General features: G+C 39.4%; 1 protein-coding gene across 1 annotated transcript in view; it reads left to right on the top strand.

The window, feature by feature from the left end:
• The first annotated feature begins 19,151 nt into the window (after positions 1-19,151).
• Positions 19,152-20,600, top strand: part of PHF14 (PHD finger protein 14) — a 170,642-nt gene continuing 169,193 nt past the window's right edge. The window contains 2 exon segments of the mRNA XM_009461174.2: positions 19,152-19,458; positions 20,068-20,178. Coding sequence (XP_009459449.2) covers positions 19,152-19,458; positions 20,068-20,178 — 418 coding nt within the window.

Raw genomic sequence — 20,600 nt, 5'->3', positions numbered from 1 at the left:
GCACAGCCGACATAAGGCTAAGTGGCAGAAATTCGGAGACTTTGAGTAGCCTGTTTCTATGCTACTAAGGAAAGACCATGAGGGATACTTTATTTCCACTAGGCATGTCTTGGGCACCTTTGTTTAGGAAATACATCGTGGTTTTTATATGCTTCTCAGGGTATTTTTTTCCCAATGATTTATACTTTTGCTGGCTTCTTGTGCTTCTATGAATTTAAACAGAGGCATACTACCTGATCAATTTGCAAAATTTGTTATGCATTTTATTGGCTTTCATAAATTTTAACCATTGTGTACATCAGCGTTTATTGCTTGGGCCTGTATGGCTCAGCTGGTTCATTGTTCGTATACATGTCTTATTATTTATGTTACTTGGACTTCTGTGTATGTTAATGAATTTTATAGACAAAAGATTAAAGTGTGAAAACAAGCAGAAAACAGATTTTTTCATGATCATTTTAGAAATCGTGAGTTCATATTCTTAAAGTACACCCGGTGCAAGCATCGCTAAAAATGCAATCTCTCAATTGCTTGGCTTGGTGAAATTCTGAGTATAAACTCAAGCCACCTCATGGCATCTTGATGGTGGATCCTTCATTCCTAGAAATACCTACTTAGCTGCCATGTTTGTGTGTTTGAACTACGCTATAGTTACATAAATTGTATGTGTTAATTAATAGTAATGCTGTCAATATATTGGCCATACTTGAAGACTAACAATTTTCTATTACTATTCTAATTTTCTATTACTATTCTATTATCAAGAATCCATCCATTCCCTTAAAGAGAGTGAACACTAGATAAAGGTAGAGAATTTTACCACTCTTTTATCTGTCGCTTAGCTACTCGAGCTGAAAGTAAACACATTTATTTCCTCTTAAAGTTTGGTGTCTTTGTGTTCACACCTGACAATTAAATTTATGATGCTTTAGTTAGACTAGTCACTTCTTTTATTCTGAGTAAAGTTATTTTTGTGTAGGTTTCTGCTTTTTAAATAAGTGAATCCATAAATCCTTCAGGTATTTTGGCAAGGTTTTGTGATGAACTGGTCCATTAAGAACTAAGGGGCTAGATTTGCAGTAGTGCTCAGCACTGCTGAAAATCAAGTCCTTGGGTTATTCCAGTGCTTCATCATTTATTTTTTCCTCTTTTCTTTTGTTCTTCTGTACAGCCTCACCTCATGCCTTCTGTCTCTCACTTGTCCTTCTTTGATTGCTAACATATCTTGTTCCTATCCTTAGGCTCATTTGAGCTTTTGGTTTCAGAAACCTTTCTTCTATTCCAGATGCTTTGTTTCCATATTTGGTGGCCTTCCTGTTTCTAACGCCTTTATTCCCTAAACCCTACCTGTTATTATGGATCATGTAGCCACAGATTTCTACTCTTGTTTAACATCAGTTATGGTGTGCTTCATTTTTTCATATTAAAAGCAATCAATTTTAGCCACAGATATAATCATGTCCGATGTCCTGAAGAACAGGAATATGAAGTCATAATAAAATCAGAGATTACTTGAAGAATTGCACTCTTAAGCTTTGACAGAATCAGTCGATTAAAAAAATCAACAGAGACATAATTATAGCCACTTTGAAGTTACATATTTTAATCGGAGGAAAATAGGAAGGAAAGAGTACTAGATTTGGAGATGTTCCAATTGGTCACAGATCAAGAAACTAAATTCATTGTGAATTGTCCTACATCATCAAGGACATTTCTCTGTTAATCAGAACAATGTATAAACTCAGGATTTTCTGTAGGACATACCAGTTTTGGTAAAAGGGCAAAGACTTTTAAAAATAATTCTTAGCAGAGAAAAGGAATTCTAGGAGAGCAAAATGTAATTAAAAACTTTGAAAAAAAATGGAAAATGTAATTCTAAACCCTGGCTTACATGCAACAAATCCACAGGGATTTTTGTGATTTTTTTTTTTTGTGGATTGTGATTTTTTTAATGTCTTCTTGTTCCCATTTGTATGTCTGTTCCCTCTGTTGTAAGTCCTTCTATTCCTTTCTCTGCACTTAGCGGGGGGCAACAGCAGGACAGGATATATATATGCACACCCCTACCAAAGCCATATGGAGTAGTCTGTTTAGATCTTCCTTAAAGTTTGACTTACATTTGGTTTTAACACTGTGAAATGGAGTGGCTTGTATTCTATTCTTGCATCCCTCGTCTAAGGGCAGTAAGGGAACTGAGGGGACTGGGGTGGATGTGTAGGGGCAGTAACATTGCAATATGGGATCTTGTGATAAAATCTTCCACTAAGTGTAATCTTTGTAAATATTATAACAGTTCTGCAAAAACAAGTAAGAATTTCAGTATGTTACAGGTAGTTAAGTCAGGTGTTATGTCTACAAAGAAAAAAATTTGAAAGAAAAAATTATGGCTATAGACCAGATTTTTTTTTAAACTGCAACAAAAATATGTGTAGCATTTAAGAGAACTATGGTTAAAGGAAAGCAGCTACTGGAAATCTTGCATACTAACAAAATACAAGGTCTATAACAAAGAAGAAATGAATAACAAATGGTACTGAAATATATGGTACAGAAATATTCTACTCTCATTTATGTCTGTCAAAATTATGGGTTGGTAAAGCTTCCTGTCTCTGTATGTCCATTAAAAGTACACAATAATCTTAGCATTATAAATAGATTATTATTTTATAAAAAAATACACCTGATTTCAGCTGGAATGAGTTTATATAAAGACATGTTATGCAGCATAACCTGCTAGCAACCATATAAGCAAAATTTCTGTTAAATAAGGGTGCTAGAGAACTGGAAAAGAAAAAAACTTGGCAACAGTGGTTATATGTTCTATTACTAAGGGAAGAATACTTTTCTAGAGTTTATAATCTGGTCAGCAAGTCAAAGAATAATATTCTATTAAGACAGAAAAAACTTTTTTTTTAGTTCACTTGCATTTATGTATATAACGTATTAATTTATATTACAAATACAAATTGTGTCCTGGATTTTTACAGTGCTAGTTGTAAACTTAAAGATATTAGTTCTAATGTACAGAACTTTTGTAATATTACAATTTTATTAAGTGTACAGCTATATAGACTGCTGTAGCATTAAAATAATTATAATTACTTTGAAGCAAGTAAATCCTTACTTTAAAATAAAGGCTTTTATTTTAAAATCAAAATAAATAATAAAAGAGTGAATATGTGAATATGTGCTATTTAGCAAAAGTGAAATTACCAGTAATAAAATGAAGCAAGGATGTCCTTAATCTTTCTTTCCTGAAGTTAAGCATCTTCTGGGAAGATGTGGATGTATTTACAAGTGTTTAAACTTTTGTCCTTGAACATCATTTTTATAATATACCAGTTCCTCAGCTGTCATAAATTGTTATTGGTGAAACTGCATAAAAAATTTAGAGGGAATTTGTCCATACAGAGTATGAAAAGAATCATTGGGCAGGACATTTCTTAGCATAAAAATGCTCTTATCCATTCCTTGCACAGAAAACCTATTAAAGTGTGTATGTCACAGGGAACCAACTGGCTATATGGGTTGTTCATAATGGAATATTGAGGGTTTTTACCTGTTGGTTAACAGATTCAAATCTGGCTCATTTCAGTCTCTTTAGAGATTTTGGAGCAGCATTGGCCAAGGCAGTGGGAAGCACCTCAGGTAACAGATCCCGCAGGAGCAATCAGGTTAAAGCAGCTGTCACCAGCAAGAGTTCTTCTTGGTCTATTGAAAATAAAACATTTCAGTGGAAAGACTTCAGTAGTTACGGGACAAAAACAGAAATAGAGATGTGTAAGAGTAATAAGACATTCCAAAATGGATGGAAATATTCAGGTTTTAAATGCCAACATTTATAAAATGTATGGGGTTTTTCAAATGTAGTATCATTCTGCGACTATTAGGAACAGAAAGCAAGAAAGAGAATGACATGGCAAAAGTTGAACAGCTGAGAATCAAATACTTAAAAGGAACTAAATTGTGGTCCCTGCTCACTCTCTAGGTTCAAGACAGCAAATGAAACAGCTGGTCTTTAGATTTAAAATATATTTTGTTTTAAATTATATAATCTGCCAAAAGTTAGGATGCAGAAGTACAGGCCCCACACAGTTTGCACACGACTGGAAGGCTTGAAGCTGACCAGAAGACCACAAGAAGTTATCGGAATGATCCCCCTGAAAACTATGCTGATTCAGGGCCCTTTTACAGATAACCTCTTTCCTGCGATTGCATCCATAGATGGTATTTCCCTGTAAGCTGCTCTTGTGTTTGATTTGAAAAACCATCTGAACTCTATAAATAAAAGATAAGTTTAATGGCTCAATAGAAGGTCAAAATCTTCACCAAAAATGTAAACAGGACTGGTACCTGGAACTGTTTTTAACTAGGTGCTGCTACAACTATTTAACAACTTGTTAGAGACAAATTAAAACTGCTTCTGTTTCTGATCCCTACAATTGTCTTAAGGCTTTTGATCTTTCATCTTAATACAGGAGGTTAAAGGATGCTTTTTAGTTTCTGCGCTGGAGTAAGGAGAAGCACACTTGAATAATGCTTCCAGGACCATTCTGTGCCATTTCTTTTACATATGCTGGGGAAGAAATAGATAGTCCTTCCAAGTCCTCTGCTCCAATGTTCAAAATTTAAGTTAGCCTTTGATTAATCTTTTGTTTGCTTATCTTTTTACCGAAGTCTGCTCAGATTTCAGCTGATTTTTTTTATGCTGGGGATCTACACTGACTGAGAGAAGTCATGGATTTGGAGGGCTGGCATGACAGTCAGGTTCACGCTAGGAAAAACTATTATATTTCATCAGCTATTGGCTAATTATTTCTAAAAATCTGGTCAGAGTTTGCTCTCTAAATAAAGCTATTCTCCTTTACCGGAAAAGAATAATTTGATATTGACGGCCCTTTCCAAGACATAGTGCTGCTTAGGAGAAACTGATGCAGCTGCCACAGGAGTGACTCAAGCAGACAGTCTGGGAACACAGCAAGCTGCTCAGAAGCAGCTTCTGAAATGTAAAAATAATAAAAAAAAAGCATAGTTGTCTGTGCAACAGCTGTAAGGAATGATATATGAGACCTCACGTTCACTATGTGTTCCAAACATTAAAGAGAACAATGCAATGTTAACGAAGAAACATGAAAACAGCCTATGTTTACAAAGTATAGTCTTATTGCTGTGTCATTATCTGCACAAGCTGTGTCAACAAAGGATTACACAGCTAGAAAAGTATAAATAGATTTTGTATTCTAATTTATTTTTCTGTATTTTTTTCTTTAATGGAGAATGTCAGTATTTTAATGGAACCACAATTTCTAGAAAGAAGGCAGCTCCCAAATCTAACAGTTTCAATAAGCCAAAACTTGTTGTCATTTAAGACAGTGATAGAGCCTTTAGAAGACAGGATTAGACATAATTCTGATCAAGCTATTTTCCACAAACCTAGGCTGGAGAAAATCTCATCTGTCTTCCACTAACATGAGTCGTATGCTTTTGTTTTCTTTAGGGAAAGAGTAAAGAGAGATTCTTGCAATTTATGAACCGGAGAACAGATACTGCTGGTTTGGAAGTCAGAATGTTATTCATGTACTTTCCACAGAAAACATTATTTGCCTCTCTTTTCTGCTGGAGTTTTTAGAGGAAGGTTAATGTTTGCAAAGTAGAAAGGTTTACTGAATAGAAAATGCAAAATAATGTTTTTCAGGTAGTTCAGAAATCCAGTATCTTCTATGCATTGCAGCAAGAAGAGACACGTCAATCCCGCTGCTGATACCAGATGACAGAACTGTTATTGATTACTTTAGGAGTCTTTGAATTATGTTGCAGATCCTGACACTGTTGGGTAATACAGAGCTGTCTGAAAAGCATGAATGCGTTTCAGTGAATGACAGTGCTGGGGGGGGGGCAATACATTTCACAAAACTTCAGAAACGCAAAAGTTAGGCGTTTGGTTTAAGCAAGTCTACCTTCTGAAATCCGTAGAAAGATACAGGTGGCTCCCAGAGGCAATCTAAAGTAGAGCTAGAATAAATCACTCTTTTGGGATGTCATCCTTGGCCCTTGCCAAAATCACTGGAGATACAAGCTGATGCACAGGGATAGACTTCAGTTGCGTTTCAGAAGATGTCTGAAGATACCTGCAGTATCCTGGTATGAACCTGGTAAGACCTGGGCAGCTTGCGCAGAATATCTAACGATATCTGTTTCTTGGTATTCTCACTGTCCAAAAACATTAGTCTTGGGGTTCCTCCTACAAGGGCTGTGATGTCAGACACTGCAAGAGCTGATCAGTTTTGCAAGCAGCCTGGTTTTGCAGACAGTGGCATTTATAACTGAGGATAAACTATTGATACCTTGGCAGTGATTAAGCCTTCTCCTGGCTTTGCCACCCGAAGTACAATTTAGACATGAACAAAATCTGCATGGAAGGGCGTAGTGCCAGGTTCTTCTAAAGAAGCAAGTAGTGAATCTCCAAGCCCTCACCCTTTTACACTTACAATATCTACAATTATCACATTCACTTGAATCATTAGTACTTTATGTAGATAATTTCTAACATAGCGGAATGTGAAATCCAGTCCCAGCTTGCCTCCTTTCTGGGTTTTAGCCACTAAATTAATATACTGTACTCACTCTACTTGGGAGAAAGGAGACAGACCAAGTTTCAGCCTGGATGCAGACCGAAGTGCTGCATTGTACTCCTAACTCATCTGCCACAAATTTTGAGAAATGACATTTTTTGTCTTCATATGCATTTATCTAGATTAGTACAAAACTCAGGGTTCTGTTTCTAAGAATACGAAGTAGCTCGCGCTATCTTTAATAAATCACAAAAACTTTATCAAAAGGTGCATGAAAGTAATTTCTTTGGCTACTCTCGAGTTTTGCTTGGGTTTTTCTGAAACTTCTGCGCTGCTAAAAATTGTGTGATGTACCACTTACCAAGAAGTAGTATCCCCATATTATCCTTTCTTTAAATACAGTTTCATTTAAATGAAATGAAATACAGTTTTCATTTCAATACAGTTTCATTTAAAAACTGTATTATATTTATGGGGGAAGGATAATATGTTTTGATGTGTGACTCAGCCCATCCTCCTCCTTTGAAGGATATATACAGTATATCTGTAAGATTCACATTGTGTGATTGCATGAAATATATACCTGTAATAAGACTTTTGAGCAGGAATTTCTTATTTTATTTGAAGAGCAGATTCAAGACTGCAGTGAAAATGATGTGAAGGGGAAAACTACAGCATATCTTGATAATTTTTCTTATATGTACTAAGACATCAAAAATTTTCTTTGAGAACAAGCAGAAAGAACATAAGAGCAAATTTAATTAAAAAGTAGTTTCATAAAGTACTTTTATTTTTTTCTGTGAAACGCTGTTTTCATCTTACATCACACAATAAATCAGATTAAAGACAACAGAATGTTCTGTTTACTTGCTTGTTTCAGAACATCCTTGGTCCAAAAAAATTGACTCCTGTCTTTCACTATCCTATTTGTCTGACTAACTTACAAGCTTGTATACTTTGAGATGTTACTCCATTGATGCTGTCTCTGCCCATCTGTTCTTCCTCTTTGGGACTTGCCCTTAAGAAACACCTCCTTCAGGCTGCCATCCCTATTTACAAAGACATAAGCAGAACACTAACACTTCTGCGAAAGAGCTGTCTTAACAAATACATGTAGTACTCCTAAAGTGTTCAGGCACCCAATACTCTTCTTTTCTCCATGGAATGCAGAACAGATGTGGATGAAATGAATAAATTTTAAAATTGGTATCTTCTGCAAGCATAATTTAAAATGCTGGAGCTCTGAAAAGCAATACCCATGACAAAAATAATACGTCTCATAGAAGATACGCTTTACACAACCTCTCCATAGCAGAATCATTGCTAATTTCAAAATAAAAATCATGTAAGGAGGCCAGTCTAGAGATGAACTATTTTTTTTTTAAGTAAAATAAATAAGTCTTTAAAAGAACAATCTCTCTTACCAAACTTGGATTCAGTATATTTGTTTGTAGGATAAAATGAGCTTTGATTAAAACTTGGCCAAACTGAAATGATTCATGTGATTTAAAATCAAAATTCCAGTGCAATGGGTTTTAAAAGAAGTAATCCACACTGTATCTTCTAAAGAAACAAATCAGGACAGTGGGAATTTTTGCTCCTTGTCTCTCCCTCTCCTTTCCCCTATGTGATCTGGGAGGGGAGGAAGCATGATTTTCAAGGTCATAGTTCTTTTAAATCTACTTGTTGGTGTACTGTTTGATGACCGTGGAATCTGGGAGAGAGAGGAGTCATTAGAGGGGCAACAGAAAAGACTGTGTACTATGGATTCCATGAATCTTTTTTTCTTTAGAGCCACCTTGAGTCACAGAATACAAATAAATTGCAGTGAGAACACAGACAGGTATGGTTTTATTACATGGAACAGTATAGGATGTAGTGAATCATTAAGGCCAGGGTTACACAGTCATTTTAATTCACAGTAAGTCCAAAGTGCTACGCAGAGAGACAGTTTTATCCATCCTTTGCCCTTGGCTACTCATGTACCAGCACCGGTTCACATAAGGCTATGCAAAAGAGACAAAACAAAAAGGTTTTATCTGGATCAATTCCAGCTCATTGCTAATGCTAGCAGTTGCAAAAAGCATCCTGGAGAAGCAAATGGCAGAGGGGCGATGAGATCGTACCTTCTCACTACAGGTCTGACTGATCTGATCATGTAGCCACCACCGGCTGTGTGTGTCACACCCGATCTAACGTGTTTGTTGGTGGTGAGCTGGGCAGTTGCACCTGCTTTCCCTTTTCTGCACATGTTCTTGTCCTTGTGTCCTGGCTTGCAGTGGATCAATTGGTCTTGGAGCCACAGAGCTTCTTGGTACAGCAGCTCTCTGTCAGATCAGAATCTCACTGTATGGTTGGATAACTGCAAAATTCGATACAGGTATTGAGAATGGAAGATGGCAGATTTCATGTGAAACTGCACCCTCCCGTCACTGTGACTAGGGAGATATCATTATGGTTGGACATTCTCATTAAAAAAAAAAAAAAAAGTTATAATCATGTCAAGTGCAATTGAAAAAAAAAAAGCTTTTCTATTTTAATTTTTGCAGGATTTCCTGAGTTTGACACATATTTAAAGCAATCTGAAAATTGATTCCGTTCTGTATTTGATGAGAAAAATCCCAATGGTCTCATGATTTTTGTTTGTGGCTTTTTTCCTTTCCAGTAGAATTATTGAAGAGAGAGAGTTTAATCCAGGCCTCTCATTTCTCCTCTTCTCCTCATCTGGGAATGGGAAGAGGAGGGGAATGAGGAAGGGGGAGGGGATAGCAATCCTATTGCAAGATAAAACTTACAAAACATTGAAGAAGACAAAGAAAGGTACATCTTCAACATCAGAATGTTATTCCTGTTAAACTTCAGAGACTGTAACAAACAAGAGCTTTTCAAAGCTCCTCTATGATTTTCTAAAATTAGGGTATTTTCTGTTAAGTAATTTAAATACAGGGTTTCTGCTCTTTCCCCCTAGGACTGTCACAGTGTAATATGCATACTTAATCTGTAAAAGCATAAAAATGATCATTGCTATAGGATGATATTTAGCATACAAATATCTTCATGTAAGATGGAGTGGAATCTTCTAGCTAGAAGTCTTGCCCATGTTTGGGACTGGAGATGTTCAAATTTTGAGGATCTCTGTTTTATGAACCATCACAATGACAGCAAATTCCCTCTCCAGGCACTACCGCTATATCTTTCAAAATTGAGTACTTACCTAATGCCAGGCTAGATTTCAAATAATGTAGAATTAAAAAAAAAAAGTCTGTGTTTCTCTTTTTCACATGGAACAGGCCATCCCTCTAAATGTCTGTCTCAGAAGTATGACAATATGGAAGAAAATCTGCTTCTTTTTCAGAACTCCCACAGCTGCAAGATTTCATCCCAGTTCTCAAGAAATACTTGAAATTGAGACTGACTGACCTGTAAAATATTAAATTAGCACTATTACTTCTTAAAGATTTATATATTGAAACATTTATTTCACAAGAGCATATAAAGTGCAATTACACAGAGACTCCTGAAGGTCCAGCTCTAACAGAGACTGTTTTGGGGCCTCTACCATCACTTAGGAAGGTACTCATAAAATCAGTTCACCTTCCCGCATCTGTTTTCAGGAACTTGTGCTTCTTGCCAAGCAATCGATGGTCGCAGGCCATAAGACTGGCCTTCACTGTAGTCTATTTTCTCCCCAGCCACAGAATGAGATCAGATCCATCAGTTCTTGCTGCACTTTGCAGGCAAAGTGCCAGTATTTTTGCCATATGCCGCCAGCAGGGTACCTTAACAAAGACATGTCTTGGCGATTGTTTTTCTTTTTTAAAAAACAAAGAAAACTGTGTATATATGTCTTGATGAAGTGGAACTCTAACATAACTGAATGTTTTTTCTTTTGCAATAAATTGGATCTTAAATCAGCTCAAATTCTTAAAACACAATTTTTCAAGAAAAACCTGTCTAATTTGGCAAAACCAGATTAAAACCAGATTAGTGTCTATAAAATCTGTGATGATAAAAGATGTCTTCTGTGTCTTTGCTACTCATTGTGCTAATCAGTGAAATAATGAATATTAGAAAAAGAATTGATTCCTACATGTCACAATTACATTTAACAGAGAATATTAAAAGCAGTTATTTCCTTTCTTTATTGCTTACTGGTTTTATTATTTCATTATAATTCTTCATACAAATCCAAACCAGGCCAGCAAAGCTTCTTTTGTTTACAGATAATAACTGAACAGAATTTAAAAGGAAGCTACAGAAACCCCTTCAGTAGAATTTATTTTATACAATTCACAAAGATTTTTGTCAGTATAGCTGAAGCATCCTTTTTCTTCAGTGACACCAAAACAAGATTGTATTGGAAAAGCTTTATGTGAGAAGGGTCATTGACACTCACATTCAAAGTAATTATTCTTGTAAAATTAATTAACTTTTTTTTTTTTTAAATCCAAGCTCTTAGAATATTTTCCATTAGTAACAGCAGGTCTGTGCTACGTTCATTGTGGCAGATGTTTTTTACATCCCAGATTTTTTCAGAACAACAGAATGGTTTGATGGATGAAAGGCTGCATCTGGAAAAAGTGTATCAGTCAGCATCATTAAAAGCCTGAGCCAGAGCCCACTGAAATCAGTGGGACTCACTGGCTTATGTTCACATTTTTCATATCTTGTTAAGAGGGAGTGAGTCTTGATTATTAAAAAAAGAATGGAATGACATTCTTTACTTGTATTGCACATAATTTCTTTCTCCAACAGCGAGGAAGAGAAAGGCTGTAATGGTGGAAGAATCTGTCATTGCACATATAGGTGGCTGGGTTTGTGACCCCAAGAGGCTTGTAGGTTTGCACAGCGACTACCAGGTGGCAAACTTCCTTGGGTAGTCTGGATAGACTCCTAAGAAGTGCTGGTAGGGGTAACTGGTTGTGGTGCACCAGTACTATTGACAAAGGGAAGAACATTTAAGTGAACAAGAAGGAAGCTAAAGACTAAGATTTCTATGATAGTATTCTGTAAAATGCTTCCTGCTCCCCTTGGGATCATGGGATGAGGTGGCAAGACAGATTTTTACTACCTTGATTGGACAGTATAAGTAGAAAGAATGCACATTCATCATGAATCGAGAACAGTTTCAGAACAAAGGGAGTACTTTTTATCTGAAATTAATCTGAATGAGGTGTCAGGGAGCTGCAAGAGGGAGTCACTCCATAAGGGAAGGTGAACAAGGAGCGGGTGCTGACAGCAAGTAAGGGAGGGCACAGTGCCAAGCCCGAAGAAGAGCAGAGTAGGTCTGGTGATGGTAACCAGGGTCAGCCAGCGGTCTGACGACCGCCAGCCAGGTACATAGCGATGAGGCAAGTCTGCGGTCAAGCCCAGATCAGGCAAGATCCCAGTAAGATCAGGCAAGGCAATACAGTGTTGTTCAGGCAGGGACCATGGGTAAGACCTGAGCTTAAATGCAGCTCCAGAGCTGCAGAGCACCCCCAGCAAGGCTTTTCCCAGCTCTTTCTCATACAGGTATTTCTCCAGAGTCTGATCCAAGCTCGCAGGGCTGCATCACATCACTGCTGGTCTCAAGCACTGACAGCCGAACTGCCCTAGGAGGGCGAAGAGTGTGTTGGTGCAGGTCCCTAACAAAGAGTGACACTGTGTGATTCTAAGTTTGACATTTAAAATCTAGAAAGTCATAACTGAGCATTTAAACTGGAGACTGTGAAGGAGCCCACAAATGCGCAAGAACACATGGCTTTGAAATGGTGATGCTGCTGAAAAGAAAAACTTGCAAGTTCTGTATGCTCTGGCAGAGGATTGGCCAAAGGATGTAAATACTCAGGTAGGAAATGGGAAACTAACTGAGTACTATTTAAATGAGTTCCCAAGATGGGGACAAAAGAGAGGTACACATGCTTATAGGCAAATGCTAGAAGTTTAAGAAATAAGATGGAGGAACAGGAATGTCCTCCCTTTCTTAAAAAAACGACATAGCAGACATTGGAAACTTGGTGGGAAGAAGACAACCAGTGGCACATTGTAATATCAAGACAGAAAATATACATGAGATGACAGAATAAACTGTGCCTGGGGCAAAGATGTAGTATACATTCAAGGAATCAGAATCAAATAAAATCAACAAATTAACCACCTCACTTAATTTGCATGGATTGAAATTCCAGGCCTGAATTGGACAGAGGTAGTACTGGGTCTTTCTTAATAACCACCCAGAAAGGACGGCAACACAGACTGCAACATTCTGAGAAAAATCCAGAAGGTAGCCGTTGTATTGAGAGACTTCAATTCACTCCTTTAGACTGGATGAACATGATACTGACATATAAGCAGGGATGAAAATGAATGATGCTTTCATGGAATAAGTGGTTAGTGAGCCCACATCCAAAAATACAAACCTTGACTTCATACTGAATAACTAGCAGGATCTAATAAAAATCTTACTGCTGAATTGCTCTTTAACAGTGACCATGTACTTATTCAGCATTCCTATAAAGGCAGCAAATCTCAAAAAATCCACACTTCTGTGCTCTACTGCCAAAGGGACATATAGAAAATGAGGAAGCTTCTTAACAAGATATCTGAAAGGGATAGTCCAAGGAATTAAATTCTCATAGGCATGTAAGCTACTGGAGAACACTATACTGGAATCACAGCATTAGTGCTTATCACCTATGGAAATGGCAGAGAAAATATAAAGGGAAGCTGAAATCACTTTCCAGCAAAGTCAAGGAGACTACTATAAACAGGAAGGAATCCTTCAAATTGTATTTAAAACAAGAAAATAAAAAGTATCATAAGCTCTAATAGATGAAATGTAAAAATATGATCAATTAGGCAGAATGGAAAAAGAATTTGAGAATCAACAAGATAAAAGAATCAATATTAGTACTAAGTCATATTTCATACACAGCAAAAAACATGACAGCATCCATTAGGCCAGTGGATGATTTGTATGAAATGTGTACTTAGGGAGATGAATTCTTTCAATCAGTATTTTCTGTAGAAAAGAAATGAAGATACTGCCATGCTGGAGTGCTGTTCTCTGTGGGAAGAGGGCTCAGCAGACAATCTATCTGAATTTGAAGTTATTGTGGAAGCAGCTACAGATAAAATATTAAGAAAAAAAGGTAAAATGCTCTGATAAAATACTAGGAAACCACCATTATCACAAAAACTCTGACAGAACTCAGGTATGAAACAGTTCAACTACTAATGGTGTAACCTCTTATTTGACTGGGCAGTAAATAAAATAGCAGATGAAATTCAATCTAGATAAATGCAAAGGAAGTGAAATGCAGTGTAGATAGATGTAAAGAAATTGATGCTTCTGAGGAAAAGCAATCCTAGTTTCACAAATAAAATGATGGACTTTGAGATGACTGTTTCCACTTAGGAACAAGACCTTGGGATTATGATAGTTTTATGGAAGTGTCAGTTCAGTGCAGTCAATGCTCTGGGACTCCATGTTCCAAGAAAAAAATAAAGTCTTAAAAATTACTAGGAAAGGAATAGAGAACAAAACCAAAAATATCATTATTCAACTGAATAAATGCACTGTTTGCCTGCATTTCAGTGCTGTCCTCTCATTACAGAAAGGCTATATATAAAGACTGGAAAAGATTCATGGACGGAAAACAAGGGTCATTGGAGAAATGGAAGTCTATCTATCTCAGTCACACTATCAGAAGTGACTGTGTAGGCTGGGATTCTTCAGCCTGGGAAAGAGATGACTTGGGAGGTATTGCAGAAGATGACAGGAGCCAGGTTCAAAACAAACAAAACAAGGTTGTTTTCATACATAAAGTAGTAGATCTGTGGAAAAAAACCCACAAACTTGTCTGAAAATTTAATAGAGAACAGGAGGCCAATACATTCTGTTAAACAGATTTGTATGGCAAATGTCATCTGCTGTAAAGAAATAGCAGATGAAAGAAAGAGTAATCTGTGAAGTGTACTGAAACCAAATCCAAAAAATTTATGACTGATGCAGCAAAGGAGAATTCGCTGGTGGGATAAAAATGGAAAAGGAACATGATAGAAACTGAGAAGAATCATTACAATAGATACAGCAACATCAGAACTGCATTTTTGAAAACCAGAGAAAGGAATATTGATGTAAATGAGAAGGGAGATGAGCCTAGACAAGAATTTTAGCTGAATGGGCAGATAGGAAAGCTGCATGTGAGGTGTGTTTTGCATTGAATCTTTCAGACATAACTTCAGTGGCAGGACCTGCAGCAAGGTCTGAGTTGAGGATGATGTCCTTTGTATGGGCATGAGTGACAGGGGGTGGTCTCAGGAGGTAGGCATGTGGAGCCAGGGTAAAGGTGGAAAGATCTCTCTTTTAGCTCTGTCAAGCTTGAGCTGACAAAAATCTACAAAATGACATTTTTTTCTTAAGTTAAAATAGCTATTTGATTAAGGGGTTGCAGGACTGGAACTTAACACAGAGTGGGGAGGAGAGGGTGCGGAAGGCAGGAGTCTGCTGCCTGTGAATATCTGTATGAGCACAGGTACCTTACGTGGGACCCGACTGCAACAGAAATACATAGATCCATCTTTCCTAATCCTTGGACTTAACAACTGCATCCTGTATCAGCAAGCAAAAGAGGGAGTAGGGCTCATCTCTACCTAATCCTAAAAAAAAGACACACATTACTTAGCCTGACAATTCACACAGAACTGAAGATATAGGTAGCCCTAATTCTAATATTTCTTAACCTTTGCAATCTTATTATATATATTTCTTTAATTCAGAAGGCTCTTCTATTGAAGATATATATGGTTCTCTTTTACTTTTCCTGGACTCTTTTACAACAGGTGTACCACGTAATCAAAAAAAACCCCATAATTAATGGACTGAGGCTGAGTGTGGCTGAAGGTGTGGAAGAAATATCTTGATATCTGATGGGAACATTCCCTGGCAGCATTTGCCTGCAGTAGACCTCGTAGCAGTCCGCAGTTTATTATTTCGAAGTCTTATTGTTCAGAGACTATTGATACTGAATTTCCTCCCTTTGTAATTGAAAACAGCAATGACATCTGATTCAGTCTTTTTCTCTTTATATTTTACCATATAATACTAGACAAAAGAGCAGAGATCGCTGAGAGAGGTGCTTGCTGTAATGGCACAGTTAAAGAGTGAAAGCTGGAACAATTCTCTTTGGAAAGATATTTGAAGAGGTCAGTCTCCCTACTATAGATGGTGATGTTTTGATGGACAAAAAAAGGGTTTGCTGTTTGGATTCAGACAGGTAGGTCATGGCTTTAACTGCCTGCTCACTGACAGGAAAAAAAAAAAAGATACAGGATTTTATACTATTATTTCTCCATTCATAGTTGATGGATGAGTTAAAAACATACTTACTCTTGAGTTTATTCCCTAGATGAGGAAATGTTGTATTATTGTATTTCTTTCTTTGAAAACTCGACACTTTCATTAAACTAAGCATGATATTTTTAAGGTAATTTATGTGAGTGTGACTGTATTCTCTGCTGACTTGCTATTGTGTCACTCCTTCTAAAATGGTCTTTACAGAACCACAACAAAGATTCTTTTTTTCTTAGGGCAAAAGTACAGTCAGAAGATATTATTTTCTCTCTTTCTCCAGCAGTTGAAGAGCAGCACTGAAATGGAGATTCAGACACCTACTCCTGCAACAGGCTGGGCACTGAAGGCTCGACCTGAAGAGAACCACTGGAATGCTGAGATAATTGAAAGACTTGACGTGCTTGACATGACCTGATATACTGAAATATTTCTAGGCATTTTTTAAGTATTATGTTAGTGATGGAACTGCCATGACATGTTCATTCTAGATGTACTATTTCAGCTCTTCATAATTTTGCTTGAAAAATGACATTTTAAGATAATTTTTTGTATGTATATGAGGGTAGTACTTAAAGGTGCTAAACTGACAACATTTACAATCTATTTAATGCATATAGCAATGTCAGTACAGTGCCCAGCTCCCAGCAGTGTGCCATCAATACCTTATTTCTTCAACCAAAAAGGCAACTGAACATTTCAACGCCCTTGATTATGTGCTGAGATTGGCAAAGGCCTTGCAGAAATAAGGGGATCAGACATTCTCTCTGAAGGCTTCTTTCATTTGGAGCATAAATTCTCCCTTCTTTTCCCCTTATTTGAAATAGTCTGACTCTACTAAAGGAGGTTAGCATCTGCCACGGGGGACTTATCTTTTAATAGACGTTTTAATAGCCAGAAACTTCCAAAGAATGATGATCAAAGGTTAAACTGGTAGTTCTAGTTAATTTCTATTCTGTATGTTTTATTTACTTCTAAATTTGGAGGATTTGTTGGTAAGCATTATGTTTGTAGTGCTCAGAAGTTTAGGGAAACAGTGAATAAATTTTAGGTACTTCACAGTTCTTTTCATTTTATTGATGTGGGGTTTTTTGTTGAGGAATGAGGGCAAAGTATGCAAGCTGACTACAACAGATAACAAAGAACATGTGCGTGCTATTTTCAGAAATAAAAGTAAGTGTGAATATTCCTTTGGAGGGGGGGAAAAAAGGAGAGGAAGAATAAAAAGAAACATTTGGGACAAGAAAGAGTAAGACAGAAGGGCTAGGGCTGAGAGGGCTCGAGTCATGGGACAGAGTACAAAGAGGGAAGGAGGAAGGAGCGTTTGGGCAATGTGAGGTGCTGATGAGGAGCAGGGCCAGGCAGCCATTAATTAACTTCTGCTTGATCACCTATTCTTGCCAGAACTGTGTAAGTAGAAACTCGAATAATCCTAGCATTGCAGACTGCCCCAGAGAGCTCAACTGAAAGCTAGACAGCCCATACATCTGCTTTGACTTTCATGTTTAAAGTAACTGTAAGTTCCTCCACTGCTCTACAGGGCGCTCCCCTCCCCTTGCCTGTGTTATGTGCTGAAAGCCCTCATTCTTCGAAGCTGTCTGTGTCCCTCAGTCTGCTCTTCTATATAAAGCCAAATTTGGGGTCAGTTCTGTTTACCTTCCCCTTACATGTGATTTGAGTTGTCCTGCCAATCACCTCGTATGGGGCAGGATCAGGGGCTTGTCCCTTGGGAGGCAAGGGATAGTGCAGAACTTGTTGCTGCACATGTCAGCATGGATCTGCAGAGTCTGAACGAGGGGATCTGAGCCCTGCTACTTGTCCTTAAGACTGCAATTGTGTGCAAAGAGAAAGTAGGATGGGGATGCCAGTTAAAGGAAAAAAAAACCCTTAAGGAGTGAAAATCTAAGACATGCAACTCCTACTGAACAGGGAAACTGATCAGAGCTTTGAAGGAAAGACTAGGCTGCACAGGCCGATAGCATATTTGGGTAGGGCTGGCAAAACCAGATTCAGGAAAGGAGTTCATTGTGCAGTCAGGCTACCTATGGAGCCAAAGAATTGGTGGAGGAGGTGCCTGTGTGAACACATCAACTATTGATGTGATAATGTGCTACAAAAAAAAAAGGGAAATTCAAGCACAGAATGAACATAGAATTCACGTATTTCTTGAGAATTTTCTGCCCTTCCAAAATACTCAAAATCTGAAACACAGAAAATTATTCTAGGAAGTATTTCAGATGCATAATTACATCATACACTAACCAGCCATCTCTATGCTCTATTTAAAAGAAGACGACTATTACACCCATAATGCACTACCTGTCTTTGCAATACCAAGAGGCATTTTGGCTCTGGGAAGACTTGCATGGGTGATACACGCAGAGCAGTGCTGAACGTAGTGCAGGCTCTTGTCATGGACCATGTGCTTGCCAAACTTTACCTTCCCTCCATGCTGCATCGTGGAACTGGTTTGACCTTACTTGCATTTATCCATCGCTAAACACACATCTTCCAATAATGCTCTTACAATTCTGTTGCAAGCTTGCATGTTTATCACTATTCTTGATCCTCAAGCTCTTGAAGTTGTAGCAGCATGTCAGAAAGTCAGTTCTTTAAGAAGTCCCTGTTCTTCTAATTATAAAAACAAATTTGGGGAAAAAGCCAAAAACCAGATTATTCCCTCAGTTTTTTTAAACACTTCACAAAGGTTTTGTGCAGCTTTTACATGTGGGACTGGCAATAGCGGGCGCACGCAGGGGCTGGGGGTGGCTCTCGCGACTGAGGTGGTGGTGGAACTGTTGCAAAAGGCAACGGCCCTGCATTGCTCTCCTTCACCATCCATCTCTCACCATTAGGTTTTGTGGTTAGCTCCTGGACTCGTGTGATGTGGTCAAACAAAAATCCGTGTTTTTTGTTTTTTTTCTTTTTTTCCTGAATGCAACGGCTTGCTGTTTTTCAAGAGTGCAAGAATAAGCTCGACAATGCAACGAAGTCCACAAGCAACTGATCTCTTAGAATAGGGGTTAAATAAAAGCAATTTGATAACGCTTCGTTTCCACGCGGGGGGAGGGGGTGGGTGGGAACAGAGGAAGTGCCAGACTATTTTTTGAGCTGTTTTTCAGAGTAAATGAGATCCTGAACAGGCACCCCCTGAGAATGAATAGGTCTGCACTGAGACTCTAAGCGCTCCTGACTCCTGGGACTACCCGCACCTCTCCCGACCGGAGGTCCCAGCGCTGTTCGGGATGCTCCGTGCCCTCGCCCCCGCCGCGGCGGAGGCGGGAGGCGCCGGGCGGAGGCCGGGCACTGCCCGCTCCTCGGCTTCACCTCGCGCCGCGCAGGCGCCCTGGGGCCGCGCATGCGCGGCGGGGCGGGCGGCGGGCAGGTGCGCAGGCGCAGCAGCGGGACCGGCCGCGGCGGGCGGGCGGGCGCGGGTCTGCATCCGGGTCGCCGCCGTGCCCATTGTCTGGGGAAGGGGCCCGGGGCTCGGCGGCTCCGCGGCGCTGCACCCGAGGGCCCCTGCCCGCCCGCCGCTCACCTGCGCAGGCTTTAGTAAGTGATCCTCCGCGGCTCTTCCCGCCCCTGTCCCGGGGAGATGCCGAGGTGCCCGCCGAGCGCCCCGCCCCCTCCCCCGGGCGGGCGCATCGCCGTCCCTCAGGCGCCCCGCGGCCCCTCAGGCGCCCCGCGGTCCTGGCTGCTCTTTCCCCGTGCCTCTCGTCGCTGACGGATCGCGCCAAGGCGCTGCGTCCGGAGGTGCTGGTGGCTCCGGGGGCCTCAGGCGACTCCGGTGCCCGCCCAGCCCGCGCTCCCCGCCCGGGGTTCCCGCCGGTGCCCGCGAGCCGCGGCCGGTGCGGTGCCGTGTTGTTTCCCGGCGCCTGAAGGGAGCACCACCGCTCCGGCGCGCGGGCAGCTCCCGGCTGGTTAGCTGTGGGTGAGCCCTTCCCGGGTGCCTGCCGCCGCTCCCCTTCCTCACCTGTGGGAACGAGCGTCTCCGGGACCCCGGTGCCGTCCGCAACTGCTGGCTGCTCTTCGGGGCGGTGTGGCGGAGGCTGCCCTTGCCTGTCACGGACATTTTGCTTTTCCTTCTAACTTAAATATCGTTAACGATGCTGAATTCTCATTATGCCACCTAGTAAGAATACTATGTTTTTTTTCCTGCAGTGGACCGCAGTTCGAAGAGGAGACAAGTGAAGCCTTTGGCAGCTTCGCTGCTGGAAGCTTTAGATTATGATAGCTCTGATGACAGTGATTTTAAAGTTGGAGATGCTTCAGGTAAATATGCTTCCTCATCTCCCCTCTTCAGAATGATCTCATTTTTGTTTTATGGCTGCTCATTTAATATCATATGGGAGACAGAATGGTATTAGTGAACTGTTGGGACTTGGAGCCACTTGAAGTTCAGTGACTCGATTGGATAACTGGAAATTCTTATGCTGCGGATAAGAATCAACTGATTAAACAAAACATCCATACAATAATTCAATTGCAAATATTTTTTTCTCAACAGAAAACTCATGATTATCAAACAAGTTTTGGCAGAAGCATTTGAGTAGCTTCTGTGCTGACTACTTTAGCTATATCTGTTGCTTTTTATTTTTTCAATGTAGAGATAATTTTTGAAATATTTGCTGCATTTAGTATTGAAACAAGAATGTTCTAAAGCCATTTTTGAATCAGTCTGGGTAATCGTTTGT

Source organism: Nipponia nippon, unplaced genomic scaffold, assembly GCF_047370975.1.
Source record: "Nipponia nippon isolate SJK-2023a ecotype South Korea unplaced genomic scaffold, ASM4737097v1 scaffold_1, whole genome shotgun sequence".
NCBI lineage: Eukaryota > Metazoa > Chordata > Aves > Pelecaniformes > Threskiornithidae > Nipponia > Nipponia nippon.
The sequence above is the reverse complement of the archived record's forward strand: the minus strand, read 5'-3'. Positions and strand labels throughout refer to the sequence as shown.